Source organism: Cnephaeus nilssonii, assembly GCF_951640355.1.
Source record: "Cnephaeus nilssonii genome assembly, chromosome: 1".
NCBI lineage: Eukaryota > Metazoa > Chordata > Mammalia > Chiroptera > Vespertilionidae > Cnephaeus > Cnephaeus nilssonii.
This window is the reverse complement of record NC_137072.1, coordinates 90725378-90747123: the sequence shown is the minus strand read 5'-3', so window position 1 is coordinate 90747123 and position 21746 is coordinate 90725378. Positions and strand designations below refer to the sequence as shown.

The following is a 21746-nucleotide window of genomic DNA, read 5'->3' as shown; positions in this document are numbered from 1 at the left end:
AATATATACAAATTAAAACAGAATACTGAATGCTTAGAACCATGTTTTCATTGACAGAAAGAATGAAACTTTCAAAGAAAGATGTTTTAAGGGCACAGTGAATGAGGCAGAAAAAAATTAGGTTTAGAGATGGGTCTGGCTAAGGTTTCTTCCCAACCACACCACCGATCAGATGATTGACCCTGGGGAGGTAGCTTAATCACCCTGTCTCAATTCTCAAGGTAGCAGAATGAGAGCCACAATGTTCTCCTCATGGGGCTATCAGGAGGAGTAAAAGAAATAACATCCAGGGCCTAGGACAGCACCTGGCACTTGGTTTGTATCCAGCAAACATTCCTTTCCATCCCCTCAGCCCAAGGGTGGGAGTAATGGCTGTCGTTTTTGTTGCTGTTTTGGGCTAAGAAAGAGATTGACCTACCACAACTCGATTTTACTAACCATGAATCTGACTGCTTCAGTTTCCAGCATAAATTTTAACATTGATCTAAGTCAGTGGCTCTCAACTAGGGCAATTTTGTCACCACCACCCCAGACATTTGGCAATATCAGGAGACATTTTTGGTTGTCACAACTGGGAAAAGGGCACAAGATGAGTGTGCTATTGGTATCTATTGGGTAAATGCCAGAAATAGTACTAAACTTCTTACACTGTTCAACCCCCATAACAAAGCATTATTGGACCCAAAATGTCAACAGTACTGAAGTTGAGAACCCCTGACCCAAATTGTAAAGTTGAGATCCTTATATTGTGTCTTCACTGAGCACCCATTACACAGAGCAGAGTACATATTTTCCTATTCTTTAGCAATTTTTGAAGTAAGCAATCGTAACACCCATAACACAAAATATTCCATTAGTAACAGCCCTTCTGTTCATTATCCTGTGAATTGTCAAGACATCAGTGAAATAAGAGCTTCTTTGCAGTTCATTAACTGACACAGCTGTGTTTCCAGAGACTGTCTACAAGCCTGTCTGCTTAATAAAATGTGACCCAATTGCTGTTAATGTAAGCTGGAAAAAAAGTTCTTGGTCCAGAGAAGGGTCCACAAGAGACAATGAACTTCATCTCCCTCTAAAGGTAAAGTCAGGATTCTAAAGACAAATGGAGACTAGAAAGGTAGCCAGGGAAAAAAGTAAGTAATAAATGTACCATGAGATTATTGTTTATTTGAGTCAACAATGATGAAGAAATATGAGCTTTTTTAATCCCACTGACCTATGAACACTGAATATATACTGTGTATATGTATATATATATATATATATATATATATATGCATATGTATGTGTATGTGTGTATATATGTGTGTATATATATATATATATATATGTATATATATATGTATATATGGATTATAGACCCCTATGAGAATCTCATAAATACTAGCGACCTTCTTTTCTCCTAAAACTGTTCAGAGATTATGCACAGAAATTTGGGAATCAAATGTTAGAGGGTTCACTCAGATTAAATACTTCTAAATGAACAAATGCCTACAACTCCTTTCAACTCTAAAAGAAAAGCAAGTAAAAGGATGTGTCAAGGAAGATTAATAGGTCTCTGGTCTGTGTATCAGAATGTTATAAGATGGCCATTTACTGCAAGAGACAATACTAAAATAGAATTAGGTGGTGGTAGGAGTGGAAAAAAAGAAGGAAGAAGATTATGAATTTTGCACTTGTTAAGTTGGGCATAATATTCACACAGAAATTTCCAGTAGGATTTGGGTAGGTATGTCCTCAAAGGAGAAGTATACGTTATGGACCTAAATTTGGGAGCTATTGACATGTAAGAAAGTGATCAGTGATGGTGAACTTTGAGTAACATGGGAATGGTGAGCTGTGAGAGAGAACAAATCAAGTAACTCTAATATTTAAATGCTAGGTAGAGAATGATAAACCCACAAAGGAAACAAAAGGAAAAGTCAAAGAGATAAGTATATTATTGTGTCATAAAATTAAGAACCCTGAAAGTGCCCCTTATGAATGGATGAATAGAAAAATCTTCTCTTTCTTCTGATCTGACACTGGTCCATGCTCTTGTACAAGGCTTGGATAGAGAATCACACATTAGATTTTTGTCCTCCAGTTAGGCACAAGCTGAACAGCCACATGCACAGAAGCCAAAAAAAAATGTGTGTTTCAAGACTATCAGAATAGTCAACAAGGCAAATGCTGATAAGAGGTAGAAAGAAATGAGGAAATAAAGATAGCTGCTGGTTTTAATGCATAGATGGAAAACACTGGAGACCTGTGAAGAGGCTGTTTTAAAGATGTGCTGAGGACCAAAAGCCACACTGGAGTATGCTAAGATGTAAGCATAAAGTGAAAACAAGGAAATATTGACATCAAAATACAGGCCATTCTTTCAATAAGTTCAGTTGTGCAAAGAGATAATTGGTTAGAGATAAGGAATACCTTCAAAAACTTCGGCTGTGTAAGGGGGTAATTGGATAAAGAAAAGGGGGCATTTCATTGTTCTTCTAGTGGAAAGGACTCTGGCAAGTTTGAAAGCTAAAGGGAAGGATGCAATTCAGAGAGAGGCTGAATGCCAAAACACAAAAATAAGAAGCATTCTTGTAATATTTCTAATAAGATAGAAGTGATGGGACCCAGAGCATAGAGCAGAAAAGCATCCTAGGACAGAGAAGAAAAAAAAAAGTTCCTCTGTTATTGTAACATAAGGGAAGGCAGATAAGATGGACTCAGCTGTGCATAGATTTGTAGGTTTGGCAGCAGGAAGATGAATGGGCAGGAAGATGAATGAATGTAGCGGCTTCCATTTTTTTCTATAAAAAAAGAAGCAGAAACATTTGCTGAGACTGAGGTAAGGAATAGGGGAGGTAACTGGAGGTTAAAAAAAAGTTATAATAAAACTGTATTGTGAAGATTAGAAGAGCTTACCACAGAAGCACAGGAGAATTCTAAGGCAGTGGTGAATGTCTATTTAAGACTGGTGTCCATGGAATTTTAGTAGAAATGATCTGTTCTATTGTGTGACTTTCTCCAGCAGCTCTCAGCTATTGGGTTATAGGAGGGAAAAGTTGCTAGCTGGGTCTACTCAGAGCCATAAAAGGCTTGGCGGGGGGTGGGAGGTTGGGCAGGGAGCGAATAAGAGGAATAAGAGTGTTCCAGATATTTCCAGGAGAGTCACTACCATTACAAACCTGTAACCTAGATCAGATAATGAGGGCAATGAACAAAAGAAGGCTTTTGAATTGAGAGAAAGTGGTAATATAGAGTGATAGCATAAGAATACTGATAGGAAAGAATATTATGATTCATGAGATTTTGAATTAACAGTTTTGGAGGTAGGGAAACTGTGACTATGGCATATGATTGATCTTTGTTATCCTGAGTTAGTGACCAGAAAAGTATTTGGAGCTAACATGTGCCTCATCCCCAACCTTTGTGTCTCCCCCTGGTGATCTATGTCTTTAAAATGTTTATTGGTAATCTTTCCATGAAGATGTGCTCTGAAGAGAGAATTACACATTCTCATGGATATGACTGTGACTGTAATGACCAACTTGATGTAATAAACTAGACCTGTCATTTCCCTCCTGCCCCTACGTCAGTCCTTCCTCTCATCCTCCATATTCCTGTGAGTCTTTCTCGATCTAAGCCTGAAGCACTGGAGTCCTCTTTGACTCCACCTCCCTATTTCTCTTGTACTCAAACAGTTCACAGCCCTAATGATTATTTCTTCACAGTGTTTCTCATGCCCATCCTCTGTGTTTGTTGTGTGTGTGTGTTGTTGTTGTTGTTGTTAATCTTCACCTGAGGATATTTTCCCATTGATTTTTAGAGACAGTGGAAGGGAAGGGAAGAGACAGAGAGAGAAACATCAATGTGAGAGAGACACATTGATTGGTTGCCTCCCACAAGCACCCCTACCAGGGCCAGGAATCGAGTCTGCAACCAAGGTACATGCCCTTGGCCAGAATCAAACCTGGGACTCTTCAGTCTGTGGGCTGATGCTCTATCAATGAGCCAAACTAGCTAGGGCCTATCTCCTGTTTTCCATTCTCATTATCATCAGTTCAAGCTAAGGCCCTCTCATGCCTAGACTCTTGTAATCACCTCCCAAAGGCTTTTCTTACTATAATCTACTCCCTTTCTGTTTTCCTTTGCTTCCAAGTCTTTAATATTTGCCATTATCTTCAGAATAGAGATCCCATTTATTTTCTCTCCCTACTACATTGCAAGCTCCCTGAAGTTAAGTATGATATATATACACTAGAGGCCTGATGCACAAAATTTGTGCACGGGTGTGTGTGTGTGTGTGTGTATGTGTGTGTGTGTGTGAGTGTGTGTGTGTCCCTGGTGGGATCAGGCCTAAATGGGCAGTCAGACATCCCTCTCACAATTCAGAACTGCTGGCTCCCAACTGCTCGCTGCCTGGCTGCCTGATTACCCCTAACCACTTCTGCCTGCCAGCCTGATCACCCCCTAACCACTCTCCTGCCAGCCTGATCAATGCCTAACTGCTCCCCTGCTGATCCGATTGCCCCTAACTGCCCTCCCCTGCTGTCCTGGTTGCCCCCAACTGCCCTCCCCTACAGGCCTGGTTCCCCCCCCCTCAACTGCCCTCCCCTGTAAGCCTGGTTGTCCCCAAATGCTCTCCCCTGCAGGCCTGGTCTCCCCCAACTGCCCACCCCTGCCGGCCTGGTCACCCCTAACTGCCCTACCCTGCAGGCCTGGTCTCCCCCAACTGCCCTCCCCTGCAGCCCTGGTCTCCCCCCTGCAACTGCCCTCCCCTGTAAGCCTAGTTGTCCCCAACTACCCTCCCCTGCCAGCCTGGTCACCCCTAACTGCCCTCCCCTGCAGGACTGGTCCCCCCTAACTGCCCTCCCTTGCCAGCCCGGTCGCCCCCAACTGCCCTCCCCTGCAGGCCAGTCCCACCCAACTGCCCTCCCCTGCTGGCCCGGTCACCCCTAACTGCCCTCCCCTGCTGGCCTGATCGCCCACAACTGCCCTCCCCTTCTGGCCATCTTGTGGTGGCCATCTTGTGTCCACATGGGGGCAGCCATCTTTGACCACATGCAGGCAGCCATCTTGTGTGTTCGAGTGATGGTCAATTTGCATATTACACTTTTATTAGATAGGCTTTTTATATCCCTCTTTAAGGAATCTAGTCTATAATAATTGGCTCTGCCATTTGCTGTGTATAACAAGCCCTGTAACACAACTTAATGCAAAAAAACAAATTCTTTTGTCTAAGTCTTGCAGACTATTCTGCCTTCCTGTACCCAATTTTTATCAGGATAGCTTTTTAAAGATATACTCCCACGTGACTAGTAATCTATGCTAGAGTTCAGCCATTTCTCTAAAATAGCCTTTGGAATTATCCCAACACAGCTGGATTCATGATTTCATGCTTTTTTCAGACTGATAGCCTCACTACATAAGTGCACTGACTCCACAAGTGACCTGTAATTTTATTTGAACATCTGTAGTCTCTTGGGTATTAGAGGTTGGCAAAATTATAAAGTGCATGGAATTAATTTTTCACAAAGCTCTGCTTTTCCTCCATGTTCCTCTCAGATAGCATTTCCTCTAAACCTAATTCAGGTATAAAATGCTTTTATCCTCTCTTTCTTCTATGCTTATCAAAACATCCTTTTTAAGGCACTATCCTACATCTCTCTATATCCATAGCTACAATCAAGTATATAGAAATATATCCTTTATTAGCTACTGGTTTTTAATAACTATAATTTATTTTTAATTATAAAATGAACATAAGCTGTGATTAAAAGATTGGCAAAAAATAAATAAAAGTTGTTTAAAATCCTTCAAATAGCTAAGTGCACTTCCTTCCAGCCTTTCTAATGTATAAACATTGACTTGCATCTTTTTAAATATAATTAACAGCATTCTATGCATAAAGATCTCTGTTCTGTTTTTTTCTTCACTGAATATTTTAGCAAGACCATAATTTTTCTCAGAACTAGCTTGTTTATAATTAAATAGGTTCTTAAACATTAATCTGGAAAGCTGCTTTAAAAAATATATTCTCAAGCACTATCCCCTGAGACTCTACTAGTAATTCAGCAGGGAACAAATATTCAATTTTAAGCAACAGCCCAGGTGATACTACTACAAGTTCTTTAAACAAGCATGGCGTATCGATTTCTTTACCCATCCTGGAACAAGCAGCCGGCTGCATCAACTGCTCTGTTATCAGCACCCTTAACTAGCTTTGCTCTGCTCATAGCAGCCACACTAAGAATCCACAAGCTTGGATGAATCCCATTATCTACCCTCTCTACTTTTGCATCCATACCAGAGACCATATTCCAGTCATGCAATTTATCACCATTATAAATTTATAATTTTCTTTGATCATTTCAATAATCACTAATGAGCTCCTAACTGGTCAAACTAATTGATTTTTTCTGTCTTAATCTATGATCAACCCTCTGTAGCATTACACTGATTTGCTTAAAACTCACTTATTTCTGCTTAAAACTTATTTTTCCCATAAATTTCACAACCACTGCTCTCTTCTGATATTTCCAATGTCCAATTGACCTTTCTCAATATGATTCCCAGGCTCCTCTTTATCTACTCATTCAGCAGCCTCACTACAGCCCTCTGCCTCTCCAAACTCACTGATGATTCATTTGGTCTCCAGGACCATATTTGAGACATCCCCACCTGAAAGTTTCAGAGATGCCTCACACTGAACAGCTTTAGCACTGACCTTATGGCCCAAGCCCTCCAGTATGCCCCATCTCAGGTACGACTGTCACCAACTCTGGAGTCATCCTCTATATCTCTTTCTCCCGCTCCCTCACATCCAGTAGGTCACAGAGTTTGAGCTAAGACACAAAATCAGAACACCAAAGCAGACTCCCATGAAAAAGAGATTGGGGTATCAAGATCCACTAATAAATTAAAGAATAGAGGCAAGGGTGAAACAAAGAGTGGTCTACGACATCCCACGTGGCTCTCCAGTTCCTTCTTTTCCCCATAGAATATTTCCTCTCTGACCTAGAATGATCGATGAAGAGTTCAAGGGAGGTTTTATGGGGCTCCTCACAGAGACAGATACATTAAGTTATAAAACTTCTACATTTTATATACCCAGAGAAATGACTAACTTACATGGTAACCTCCAGGGAGCCAAGCCTTATAGATTCTGTCCTTATTTACGGTAAGCCATCCTTTAGCCAGGGTCATCTGGTCAAAGCCTTTACTAGATAGGGCCTCCTCTTCCTAGAAATAGCATTCATCCACTTACTTAGAAAGCCAGTTGTCAAGGATATTGGACCTCCCTTCTTTTCTTTCTCCCAAGGTATCATTCTGTTAAAGGGAATAAATGAATCATAGTTGCCAGACAGTTTAACTCCTTTCTCCCAGAGTTTAATGGATTATACCACCGACGTAGCTCTAGAATCCATCTCTTTCTCCCTATCACTACTAGAGCACAGTGGCTCACCTTTGGCCTGAGCCTTTCCAATAACCACCAACTGACCAAGTAACTTCGGTTTCCCCAGCTCCCTGTGTCACTCTGCTGCCATCTTTCCTTCCTGAATAAGCATATTTGATCATGTCACTTTCAGGTTCAAAACCCTTTCCCTGATATAAAATGTATTGCATCAGCTTTCCTCAGCCTACATTTCCAGATTTTTCCCCCCAACACAGTCTCTGGAATCCAGCCAAACCAAACTAGCCTCTAACAAGCCGTGCCTGGCAAAGCTCCCAAGCACTGATCTGGGATGCCCACCGTTCTGGCCATAATTTGCAATGTCACCTTTTCCCCAATGCCTTCCCTGAACCCTCCATTTAGTGCAGGCACGAAACACCTCCTCTGTATTGCCATTGTTCTTTATGAATAGGTAATAGTTAACTTTAGAAAACCTGGACTTGGAATACGTTGCTGGGCCAAGTATTTCATATGCATCCTATGATTTAATCCTCAGAGCACCTTCTGAAATATGTACTATCATTCCAATAAGTTTACAAAGGAGGAAGCCAAGGTTTGCAGATGATAAATGACTTACCCCTAGTCAGACAAGTATGAACCAAAAGGGTTATGATCTGAAGGTAGCCCTGGTTTACTCCGGAGCCCTCCTCCTTAAGCCCAGTCATATGTCTCTACTCATCCATCACACAGCTTCCCTAATTAAATCAATAAACTTGTGCCAAGTGACAATTTGGTGCCAGACACAGTGTGAGGGAGGCTTCACTGAGTAAGACACGGGGAGTAAATACAATTTTAAAACATCGTCCTCTCTAACTGAAGAAACATGAGTTTCAAATTCTAAAAACCAACTAGCACGTACCATCCTTCACGACTTCCATCAAGGAATGGTAACTGAGTGTCAGATACAGTGCAAGACTTCACGCCACAGGAAGGGGAGAGCAGAGCTATTGTGAAATTATCCCCGTAACTCGTCTGGCCAAAACATCTGCGTCAGGTTTCACAGTGAATTTCTCTGGGAAGTTAAAGTCACCAGTAATTGCTGCCATTCCTGAGTTCCTGTGGGACTGCAGGCATTATTAGTGTTGCCTGTGATTTTCCTACATCTGCTCTACATCTCACACTTCACAAACGTAAATTCACGTTTAATTGCCAGGCAAGTTATTCACCTGGAAAATTGCTGGGGAAGAACCTCGGCTTGTATCTTACCTCTTACAAGAAAATGAGAAAGTTCCTTAGCCAGCTTCTTCCTCAGATCCTACCTCCAAACAATCTATGTGTTGTTACTACTAGTTCAATTTACACCACACGATTCAACTGAAGTGCTAAAAACACCTGGCAAGTATCATCTCGTTTATGCTCAGATCATTCTTCAGGTGAGAGATGGGAAATAGCCTCAAAGTACTCGAGTGATTTTTGTGGAAGCAATAACTATAAAGTGACAGAAGCAAATGGTTTACCAAAATCCTCTAATTTTCTCTAACGTTTGCCAGAATCCATATACACTATAGCATTACTACAACTATAGTCAACAATGTAGCACACATTCATTTATCCTAGACTCTAGCTTTTAGAATGACATTCTTCTACAATATAAAAATACTATTCCTCAGGTATTTTTTATTTCCAAGCTGTGATCCTACGTTCTATACTTTTTCCTCAGTGATAACTTGCACTGAAATGATGAGATTAAAATTACTAGTCTCATTTCTATTATGCATACACTAGAGGTCTGATGCACAAAATGTGTGCAAGAGTAGGCCTTCCTTCTCCCAGCTGCTGGCACCAGCTTCCCTCCAGCCCTGGCTTCATCCAGAAGGACGCCAGGAAGGACATCCGGTCTAATTAGCATATTACCCTTTTATTGCTATAGATTAGTATATAAAGGAATGCCCATAAAGGGAGTTGTGCAATGATGTCTTTGCGAAAATGAGATGTGTGTGAATATTAAAATATTTGCAGGTATTTTTAATAAAAATGATCATCTTTCAGGTGTTCTTCTCAAATGCTAATGAGACACAGAGTGTACAGGCTACAGTGATTGGGCATGATGAGACTAGATAGCTGAAAATAATTTCCTATTTCCATTGAGATGGACTCCTGAGTGTGATCCATGTTCCACCACTGAGTAGTCCTCCCACAGACGTCATTCATTCAGGGGAGGCTGGGCACGGGGCATGGTGCTGGGGAGATGTGGCCTGTGGCTGTGCCGGCAGATTCTTTATTCTCGGTTCCCTGACGGTGGCAAAGGCAGCAGCTCCTCAGGGGCAGTTCTCCAGGGAAGTCTTCTGAGCTCAGCCTCTAGAGTCTTTTTCTTTAATCCTTCCTTTGATTCTGTAAGATATGCATATCCTTAATAAATCCCTTCAACTTAAACTAACTAGAGTGCATTTGGTCTTCATGCGGCTAGGAAATATAACCTGGACTCGGGACGATGGCCCCGTTTTGCAATAACAAAGGCTGAAGGATGCTGGGGGTTTAATGTAGCAGGGAGGCAGTCAGGTGGTTGGCCACAGGATAACAATGCTACAGGTGGGGAAACTGGCAACAACTATTATGTGACGGTGACCACTGGATCACATGATGATCTGTTGTACTTTACAAGGTAGACACGTGCCAGCTATAGCTATAGCATGAAATACAATGCCAGGGGATTTCAGAATATTAGTGTGTGGTGTTTGCTCCTGCCTCTTTCAGCAAAGTCTCATCAGGGAGAAAGACCCACTTAGCAAGCCCACCAAAAGAGGCAGAAGAAGACACAGGTCTTGCAAATGAGGTGCTCTTTAATCCCTTCGCCTGAAGCCCGTAAGAGAAGGTGAAGGAGAGTCCTGTAATTTGGACGTTTAGGGAGCTATTTCTATACCACCAACCCAAGTAGTTAAAGGTTGTGGCTACATAACAGCAAGTAATGTTCCAAGGACTTAATGGGCTGTGTCAAAAGAGCACAGAGTTTCTCGCTGGTCAAAGACGGAACTGCTTGAGCATCCAAAATACCATTGACTGAAATGCTCAAATATGTAAAATATCCATGATTTCACAACTACGAGAGAGAGAGAGAGAGATAGAGATAGAGAGAGAGAGAGAGAGAGAGAGAGAGAGAGAGAGAGACAAGGGGAGCAAGGGTAACTACTAAAACAGAAAAGGGGGGGGAAGCACCGAAATAACATAGCAACAGCTACAATTCACTGCATATCATTGGAAGTTATTAGAGAACCAATTCCTTACTATGAAAAATGACAAGAAATAAGAATTATGCATTTTCCCTGCCTTTCCTCTATGAACTATATTTTAGTAGTTTTTGAGAAAAGTTCATTATGAGATTCCACCTACCAAATGTAGAAGAAATGACAAAGTTAGAAAAGTCATAATTTTGCAGTCCCTAATGTAATATTTGCATCAGATAATGGTCATCAATGGTAAAACTACTAGATAAATGTTTGGTGGGAGTCAGACTGACACTATTCACATGATACTTGTGGAATGATCACCTGTGAGTTGAAATATTAATGGAGCACACAGAATCACCATGAATCACCTTGCCCTCCCCCCCAGAGAAGTAAAAGAAGCTGAGTTAAATATGCTCAATTTAATATTCACTTACAGATAATATAGGGACAGAGAAAGCATGCAGCTACATACAGAACATGGGGCATTAATCAGGTCAACAGACCCTGTTTCTAGAAACAAACTGATGGTGTTACATGTGAAGAGACAGAGAGAGGCAGCGACAGAGATAGAGACAGAGACAGAGAGATAGAGGTAGAGATAGAGATAAAAAGATAGAGATAGAGATAGAGATAGAGATGGACAGAGGAAAAGATAGAGGAGGAGCTATCCTATATTAATTAAGACACAGGCACATAAAAATAAAATGTACAATCCCGACTTTAAAAAAAGAAACAACTATAAAAAATACTTTTGAGGCAATCTAAGAAATATGATTATGGATTACATATCAGATATTGCCAAAATCATTATGCATCTAGTTAAAGTTAATAATGGAATAGTGTTGATATAAAAAATACCCATTCTTTGTTTATACCAAGGTACGTAGATTTGAAATAACATAATATTTTGGAGTTGCTTTAAAATGCTTTAGCAAAAAAAAGAACATCAGAGATACAGTTATATTTTTATTACTGTTGAATCTAGGAGATGAATATATGGGAGTTGGTTTTTTTTGGACAATTGTCTTTTTTCAATGATGTTTAAAATGTTCACAATACAGAAATTTAAGTTAAAAAAAAAACAGCAGTAACTAAATATAACCACAAAAGTGCGGCCTTAGCAGGAGGTACAACTCTTTCACACAGCAGACCGCCCGCTGACAAAGCTGGCACCACACTCCTAAACCTTTCATTTGAGAGGGGAAATGAGTGACTCAGAGAGGCCACAAAATAGCTTTCAGGTATAAAAATTACATTAGAGGAGATATTTTCGCTCTTAATTCACTCATGAAACTGACCAAAAGTCCACTACAATTTTGCCAGAAACTGCAAAACTGGCCATCAATAGCATAAGCTATTTAATCCTTAAAGCCACCTGCAGGCCTGCAGGCCGCTGAGCCTGCACAGTCAGGAAGTGAGCTGGGGAATCTGTGCAGCTGCGAAGAGGGTGCCCCGCCCAAATGCCTGCCTCAGGCGTGGCCAGGGAAGACCACTGACAGGTAAGAATCTCCCAGAAGGCAAAGGAAGGGACCATGGAGGACAACAGGCAAGGGAGTTGTGCTCCGTAGCAAAACCAGGTGCTGCCAGATAGGCTTGACAAGGCACTTATTGTCTTGGCAGGAAAGGGAGTCTCTGACAGGCCTGCACAGCAGAATTTGCTGCAAGACCTGCGATGCTGTGTGGGTTCCATTCTCCCCTTCTTGGACCACAAGCTTTCACTGAAGTCATCCTGCTCCTGTCAGATTTGTTTATTGACTGCATTGAGGGCAAGTGACATATATTAAAATATTAATTCATAAGAGACCATTCCATAAGGAATCACCTTCATACCTCATACAAAATACTGTATGTACATCACCCACAGATGGAGGCAGGGCCGATGAGACTCGGGGGTGTCCCCTTTGAGAAGAAGGATAATAAACATTCATTTGCATGAAGAGTAATTTCATCATTTTACGCAGGAGCATGTGTTTGTGATGCTGTTGCTGCCGTTGAAATTTGAATAGGAAAAGAAGGTAGCCTAAGATTACACCATAGAGGATCCTCTTGACCTGCTTACTCAAAATCTTTCTAATCTACAGAGACTGGTGAGCTAAAAATTACCTTTCCATCATTAGTAATTAGAGAGATGAAATTGAAAACAACAATGAACTACCACTTTTCTTCTATTTTTGCAACAATTAGAAACTGAATTTTGACAAGTTGGCAGGGAAGTGGAGATAATGACATTCTCATGTGCTATTCTTAGAAGTGAAGACTGGTGTACTCATTTGGAGAGCAATCTGACAGTCCTTAACCAAGTGCATCCCCAGTGGCCCACTAATTCCCCTCCTAGATGTGTATTTAAAAAGTTCTCACACAGGTCCACGGTAGGCTTGGCCATGACAGGTGGAAGAAATCTAAATGTGGATCATCAGTGGAGGTAGAGGTTAGTTAGGGAAAGTACACACCAGGAAGTACATTTCAGTAACAATCACTTAGAAGGGCACATAAAAAGGAAAGGATCTTAAAAAGAAAGTTCTTAATGGCAGACATATGTATGTAAATTAAAAATATATAAAAGTTAAAACAGAATATATATTTTGCAATAATGCATAAGGATATACACTGAGTGGCCAGATTATTATGATCTCTGAATGCATACTAATTTGTCCCTCTCCAATCTGGGATCCCTCGGGGGATGTCCAACTGCCTTCAGATATCCCTCTCACAATCCAGGATCACTGGCTCCTAGCCACTCACCTGCCTGCCTGCCTAATGCCCCCAATTGCCCTCTCCTGCCGGCCTGGTAGCCCCCAACAGCTCCCCCCCTGCCAGCCTGGTTGCCCCCAACTGCCCTCCCCTGCCAGCCTGGTCGCCCCCAACTGCCCGCCCCTGCCGACCTGATCTCACCTCCAACTACCCTCCCCTATCAGCCTGATTTCAACCCTACCTGTTCTCCCCTGCCAGCCCGATCACCCCTAACGGCCTCTGCCTCGGCCCCCACCACCATGGCTTTGTCCGGAAGGAAGTTGAACATCCAGAAGATGGCTGGTAGACCGGGTCTAATTAGAATATTACCCTTTTATTAGTATAGATATTATTGTCTATATCCATCATACTGTGTTTAGATCTCTATGGCTTATAACTTCTTGTTACAAGCTTGTGCCCTTAAACACCATTACTCTTATTTCCCTCCCCCAACCACTGCTCTTTACTCTCTGCTCTTTACAGATTTAACATTTGTAGATTCCACATATAAGTGATATCATACAGTACTTCTCTGTGTCTGACTTATCTCACTTAATATGATATGCTCAAGGTCCATTCATATTGTTGCAAATGTCAGGATGTCCTCTTTTTTCATGGCTGAATAATATTCCATTGTGTATATGTACCACATTTTTTACTCATTCATCTGTTGACTGACATTTGGCATGTTTTCTTGACTACTGTGAATAATACTATGATAAGGTGATGGAGAGTGCTTATATCTCATTGAAATTCTGTTTTCATTTCTGTTGGGTGTATACCCAGAAGTGGAGTTGCTGGATCATATGGTCATTCTGTGTTATAATTTTTCATAGTGGTTGGCCAGTTTACATTTCCACCAACAATATTTAAGGGTTCCCTTTTCACCACGTCCTTGCCAACACCTGTTGCCTCTTGTCCTCTTGATGATATCTCACTGTGGTCTTGATTTGCATTTCCCTGATGATTAGTGATGTTGAGCATTTTTCATGTGCCTACTGGCCATTTTGATGTCTTCTTTAGAAAAAAAAATGTCTATTTAGTTCTTCCCATTTTAATTGGATTATTTATTTTTTGTTATTAAGTTGACTGAATTCTTTATATTTTGGATATTACCCCTTACTTGATATATGGTTAGTAAAAATTTTCTCCCATTCTGTAAATTGTCTTTTCATTTTATTAATTGTTTCTTTTGCTATGTAAAAGCTTTTGAGTTTTATGTAGTCCCATTTGATGATTTTTTTTTGTGTGTGAGTGTACTTTTTGTATTATGTTCAAAAAAAGTATGCCAAGATCAATATTGATGAACTTCTCTAAGTTTTCTCCTAGGAGTTGTATGGTATTAGGTATTATGTTTTAAACCTTAGATCCATTTTGAGTTAATTTTTGTGTGTCGTGTGAGATAGGGGTTCAATTTCACTGTCCTGTATGTGTTTTTCCAGTTTTCTTAGCACTAAGCATTTTCCCATCTTTCATACACTGAAGAAACCATAGGTAGCAAAACCTAAGATATCTCTTGTAGCAATTACAGATACATCTCCTAGGGCAAAGGAAACTAAGGAGAAGATAAACAAATGGGACTGCATCAAAATAAAAAGCTTCTGTATAACAAAATGAAAAGAAAGCCCACAGCATGAGAAAACATATTTGCCATTAATTCACCTGCTAAGGGGTTAATTTTCAAAATATATAGGGAACACTTAACCAAAGGAAGACAAACAATCCAATAAAAAAATGGGCAAAGGATGTGGGTGGGCTACAAGAGGTCAATGGGGGGAAGGGAGGACATATGTAATACTTTCAACAATAAAGATTTTTTAAAAAATTAAAATTTTTTAAATATATTTTATTGATTTTTTACAGAGAGGAAGGGAGATGGATAGAGTTAGAAACATCAATGAGAGAGAAACATTGATCAGCTGCCTCCTGCACATCCCCCACTGGGGATGCACCCGCAACCAAGGTACATGCCCTTGACTGGAATCAAACCCAGGACCCTTCAGTATGCGGGCCGATGCTTTATCCACTAAGCCAAACTGGTTAGTGCTAATTTTTTTTTAATAAAAATCTAGTAAGACGAATTAGACTTCACATCCCAGTTCCACAATAGCATTAATTCCTAGATCTGGTACTCTCATACAGCACAACAAAAATAGATATACAGAGAAACCCTAGAGAAGGGTGTACTTTGACACCACGTTAGTCCGTCAACATATGGAGCGCAAAACTCAAAACACTGTAACAGAAGATCAATAAATCAGTAATACGGTAAACTCACTGATTAGGAGAAATGAAGGACATATATAATGCTAGTTTTAAATATGTTGGTCTGTGTATCACATTTCAAGCAGATATTGTGAAAAACAGCCAGAAATACACATAACAGACACCCCCTCAAAAAAGAAAGCCCAATAAATCACTATTTTTCTTCAAGAAAGAGAAATCCATCTTAATTATTAAAAGAGTAATATGAAATGCAATAGTACTAGTACATGTTGCAGAGTCTAAATGAATTGATAAAATAATGAGTTATGACTGAGAATAGATAAGAGTGTCCATGTAGCTAAATGAAGCTGGTGTTCAATGTTTAATGTTCTGTATATAACCTTTAGCATTACAACCCAATGACTTGGATACAGGCAGAAAATACTGCCAAAATTTCAAGTCCTAGCGGACAGCGTTAAAACACTTCTTGGCGCCGAATCAGAAAAGGCTTCTGTTGGAGTTAATCCAAAGAAACTAACTGGAGTATGATTCGCAAAGCTAGGTGACTTGAACTTGGCCTGAAAATTTCAAGTTCCAGGAAAGAAGTTGGTTATTAAATTGGTTGTTTCAAATTTCTGAAAGTTTATTATGCTATCATTTAATTGCAAAATAATTCTCCAATTAACTTTAAAATTTAATAAATTATACTTACTATAAAGCAAAATTAAAATTTAACATTAACAAGAATAATAAAATCTGTACTCTATTACTTATAATTGTTAACAGCTAACCTTTGTAAACTTTTATTACAGGTCAAGCACTGTTCTAAGCACTTTATGTTTATTCTCAAATCCTATTAAATTGGTACTATAATTATACTAGAGGCCCAGTGCACGAAAATCCATGCACTCGGGGAGGTCCCTCAGCCTGGTCTGTGCCTCCTCGCAGTCTGGGACCCCTTGGGGGATAGCTGGCACTCAGACATCCCTCTCACAGTCCGAGAGCCCTCGCTCCCTCCTTACCGCCTCCCTGACCACCACTCCTTAGTGTTGCCTCAGAGGCGGGAGAGGCTCCTGCCACCCCGCTGGGCTCCCCGGCTTCTGGCTGAGCAGAGCTCCCGCTGTGAGAGCACACTGACCACCAGGGGGCAGCTCCTGCATTGAGTGTCTGCCCCCTGGTGTTCAGTGCATGGCATAGCGACTGGTCGTTCTGCTGTTCAGTCAATTTGCATATTAGCCTTTTATTATATAGGATTAGAGTGGTGAGGAAACTGAGACATTGAACAATTAAATAATTTAACCAATAGCACACATTTGGCAAATAGCAAGTGTTGCAATTACTGAGCCATATGCCACTCTCTTCCTATTTATACAGGGGCAAAAGGAGGTAGGTGAGGAGCTGAAATTGGCATTCGAGTGTATAAACTACAATTCTGTAGTTTTAGCAAAGCTTCAAACTAAGTTCATGTGCAGCCTGAATTTAAAAGTATGTTAACATGACTGATGTATGTTACACACTAAACAAATATTTGTTGAAAGTACTGTGTCAAAAGGAAAAATAAAAGGTAAGGCCCTCTTCTGCATTTGAAACATAGTGAACAAACAATTTCATCCAATAATTTTGTTTTTAATGAGAAATACTGATATTCATTTTAAATAAAGACCGCTAAACAAGGTAATTATATGCTATATACTTGCACCATTACCTAAACTGAATAAGATGGAAATACAAATATTTTACAGTGTATTTTCATTTCCAATTTTAAAAGGAATCCCATCCAAAATAACTTGTGAAAATATGCTGCAAGCTATATAAAACATAAAATAAGTGTATGTATAATAGTATTCAATATCAACTTTACATAATAAATTTAAAATGACAACTAAATTAGGCTGGCCAATGACTGGAATAACACTTCAAAAGAGCAATATTTAATCTGAAATTTTCCCCCACAGGGTAATTAATGAGGAAAGTTTGGGGTTGCTTCCTTTCTGGGATTTTTATGAATGAATCTCAGAGCTCATTAGTTATGTGAATACTCTGCAAAAGGTTATTCATAATATGACTATTTATTTTGTTAACACTTCTTCTAGCCCCAGGAGTGAAATATTCTGAATTCCAAATATCTCTCTCAAATTAACTTATTAGTTAAATTGGCTGAGTTTCCAACTTCAATATAATATTTTAAGGACATTTTTTTATAATGTAGAGATAACCTGTTATTATCTCTTTATCATCTAACTAATGAACATGTTTAAGTCCACGATATTCTAGGGCAAAAAGACCAAATCTATGAAAGATTCCAAAATGCAAGAAACTTAACTGCAGAACATATGCTTATATCTGCTCTAACAAAAATCACTAACCACGAGAGTCAAAAGTTCATTTCATCTCATCTTCTGAAATGCTTGAAAATATATCCATGTTGAAATGATAAATGTTTAAAATCTCAAATGCTAATAAGGGATAAGATGTAAAGAATACTGCTAAATAGTTTAACTACTTAATATATAGTGAAGAGATATTATATATTTGCAAATAAAAAAAGACCTTCCTTTGGGTGGCTTTTCTCTTTTTATTGTGCAACTTGTAATAGCACTTTGATATAATTAAGACAATTAGATTTTTATCCACCACTTCAGTGGACACTTTCTTTGCTTCTCTGTTGAAATGCTTTGTTTTCTCGGAAAATCCACTCTGTTTAAAAAGACAATCTAACTCTAAGACTGAGCCTGCTGTGTTTTATCACACTACCTCAAAGGTTACTAGAATATTCAATGAGCACCTTCCAAACAAGCTTGTGCCTGTGCAAGGAGACTTCCCACTCCTCCAGTCAAACTAAAGTGCAAAAAATTGTCTAATCCCCAAACAGTGAGTAAATTACCAAAGTAAATAAATACAATTAACACTGGTTTGTTTCTATCATAGAGGGCCAATGGTGCTCTCCCCCGTAGTATAGGTAGTATAGGCACATTCCAAAGCTTCTTGTGTCTTGCCAAAGAAACACCGTTTGCCAAATGATGTTCCTGCTGCCATCCCAGCTGGCTTTTCATTTCCCCAAACAGCTCTCTAGTTGTGGCCCTCCTCACTGTCTAAATGTCACTGAGAATTGGGCCTGCCCCGCCTCCCCATCCCCCAAGCCCCAGGGATATCCGGTGGAGTTCTTGAACTTGATCCACAGGGCCCCCTCCTGAAGGGCACTGCACAAAGTATCATGCCAAATGCTTTCCAAATCCTCTCCCTCATTCCCTCATTTCACAATATCCCAGGATTTATTCCCCCTGGAGAAGTAGACTGAAACTCCCCACCCCCTTTGCATTTGAGATGTCCAGAAGGAAATCAATCTCTCTCTCTCTCTCTCTCTCTCTCTCTCTCTCTCTCTCTCTCTCTCTCACACACACACACACACACACACACACACACACACACACACACACAGATGCGTGCACACGCACTCTCCAACCCTGACAACAGCACTCAGACATGCACACTCCTTGGTTCCCTCCACCTTCCGCTGTCCAAAACACCCAGCAATTACAGATGACAAGTGGCGCGGGGAAAATCTGAGGTTTCTCCGGGTCGATGGAGAGACCTCTTTCCCACCAGCCGCCCACGCCCCCGCCCCCTGGGGGGCTCTGGAGGCACAGTCACCACTTCTCAGGATGCCTCCTTCGGAGACCACCCCTAATTGGACGCTCGTGCGCCTAGACCAGTACCAACAGGAGGTACTCCCGGGGGTGCGCGGCGGCGCCTCCAAGCTACCCTGCCCTCCGGAGGAGAGGGAACACAGACGCCCATAAATTGATCCCCAGGACTCCCGCAGACGCCGAGAGAAAAAGGAGAACCCCTGTGCCCAGCCAGGTCTCCCAGGCCTCCTCCCAGCCCTCCGCAGTAGAAGGGAGCCGGGGGCTGCCGGGTGCAGGTGGAGGAGAGGGACAAAAATCAATAAAGTTAAGACCGAGGACTGCGTAGGAACTACGCGCTCCGAAGGGACAAAGTGGAGATCGCGGGAGGAGAAAGCGCACAGCCCGTGGCGGGGGCGCGCAGGGAGAGCCCCCCGCGCTCATTAAATTAACCAGCTCCCTCCGAGACGCCCCGTCCGTCCGGGTTGGGGGCGGGGGGGGGGGGAGACAGGAAATGCGAACCCTGCGAACTTACGGAAGAAGATGTACTCGGTGTAGCTGCTCCAGATCTTGTCGTCGCGGTACTGGTTGACGAAGGCGGCGGTGCCCGAGGAGTTACACGCCACCATGTGGAAGCCGGCCTCGGACAGCCGATCGAACGCCTGCTCCAAGTAGGTGAACTTGAGGTAGAAGCGGGACGTGTACTTCTCGGGAGGTCGGTCGGGGTCGCGGCTCTCGTTGAGCGTGTCTCCAAAGACCTCCTTGGCCAGCGCGATGCGCCCGCACACCATGATGCGCGCAACCCGCCGGAATTTGGCGTCCGCCTGGTTGTCCCGCACGGTGGTGTAGGAGCCGCGGTAGCCGAGCGTCAGGAAGCCCGAGCGCTTGTCCGGCGCGCCGCCGCCGCCGCCGCCGTGCGCTCCGGGGCCCGAGGGCGCGGCCGCCGCTCCCCGCAGGAGGAGCGCGTCGCTGCTGCCCTGCGAGAGGTTGTCCTCCAGGTCGCTCTGGCAGCCCTCGTCGTTGAGCGAGTTCTGCTTGGTGACCTTGGGCGCCAGCAGCTTGACCAGGTCGGTGAGCTGGAAGTACTCGGCCTCGCGGAGGAGGCGCTCCTTCTCGGGAAAGTGCTCGGGGAGCGCGAGCTGCTTGTCCCGCAGGTAGTCCAGCACGTACCTGAAGAGGAAGCCGTCCCGGTCGATGAAGAAGCGCGCCCGGCTGTCCCTGGGCAGCTCGCCCCGGCGCCGCGCGCCGCCCCGGGGGCTGGAGGGCGAGAACATCGTGGCCAGGGTGCTGTCCGGGACGCTGAGCAGCGTCGAGTGCTTGGTCACATAGACCTGACCGCCCACGTTCAGCTCCACCACCTCGGGGAAGGGCGAGGGCGCGCAGGACCCCGGGGCCGCCGCCGCCGCCGCTGCCGCCGACGCACCGGGCGACGCGGACGAGGAGACCATCTCGCTAATGGGCAGGATGGTGGTGCCCACGCTGCCCGTGTCCTTCAAAGCCATGGTCCGCCCCGCCTCCGACCGAGGGACCAGGGAGAGCCGCACTTTCTCGATCCCGAAGCCCGTGCCCTGCACCCCCGGGGGGCGCCCCCCGGCCTTGGCGCGCGCGCTCGGTGCGCCCTCGGGCCGGACGGCACGTTCCTCCGGCCGGGGCGGCCCGGTTCAGGGCTCGGGGCAGCGGCGGCGGCCGCGGCGCTCGGGCTCCATCGGGGGAGCGAAGCGCAGGAGAGGAGCTCAGCGGGAACGGCGGCGGTGGCGGTGGCGGCGGCGGAGGCGCTGGGAGGAGCAGCCGCTCCTTTGGGGCGACGGCGGGGAAGTGTGCGAGAGACTTGCAAGAGGCTCTGGCGCGGCCGCTCGCCTCCCCGCGGGGAGGGCGGGAGGAGGGGTCGGAGCGAAGAGAACTCGCCGCCCCGGCGGCTGGCGAGCGAGCCGCGAGTGCCTAGCGCGGACCGCGGCGCTAACTACTCCTCTCCGCCGGGGAGGCGGCGCTGACGTCAAGCCCAGAACTGGGACCCGAGCCACAGCTGTCATTTAAAGAGATAAGCGCCAGCCGCAGGCTGCCGGGCTCCGCCGCTAGGGGGCGCAGCCGGGGGCCGAGCCGGGAGGAGAAGCTACTTGGCTGGGAGCCGGGATTAGTGGGCAGGGAACCTCCAAAAACAAATGCGAAAAGGACAGCAACTCTGCATTTTATTCCCTGCTTCCGCACATCTGTCTGTTCTTCCCTGCTCCCTCCTTCTCTCCCTTCCTTACCTCCCTCGCCCCATTCACCCCGTAAAACTAGTTTTTTGTTGCTGTTGTTGTTTTGTTTTGTTTCACTCTTGCATTAAAGTGGAAAATGGAGTGGAGAGGGGAGGAGGGTGAATTATAACAAAAAAATGCCAATCTTCTAATCTTTATTTACTATGTGGACCTGAGAGCAGTGACTGCAGAAAGACTAAGTGGGGGTTAATCCCTTATAATGGTTTTACCATAGATGCTTTAAAGTGCAGGGAGAAATGTCGGAAGGTCTGTTACAACCAAATGTCATGATTAACTATTTAACTGCATGAGCTACATGCAGTTGAAGAATTTTTAAAACTACAATCTGACTTCA

General features: G+C 43.2%; 1 protein-coding gene across 1 annotated transcript in view; it reads right to left on the bottom strand.

The window, feature by feature from the left end:
- KCTD8 (potassium channel tetramerization domain containing 8) overlaps positions 1 to 20749 on the bottom strand; it is a 214579-nt gene extending 193830 nt beyond the window's left edge. Inside the window, exon 1 of the mRNA XM_079777392.1 lies at positions 19690 to 20749. Coding sequence (XP_079633518.1) covers positions 19690 to 20656 — 967 coding nt within the window. The 5' untranslated portion in view covers positions 20657 to 20749. The remainder of the gene's footprint in view (positions 1 to 19689) is intronic.
- Between the last annotated feature and the right edge of the window lie 997 nt (positions 20750 to 21746).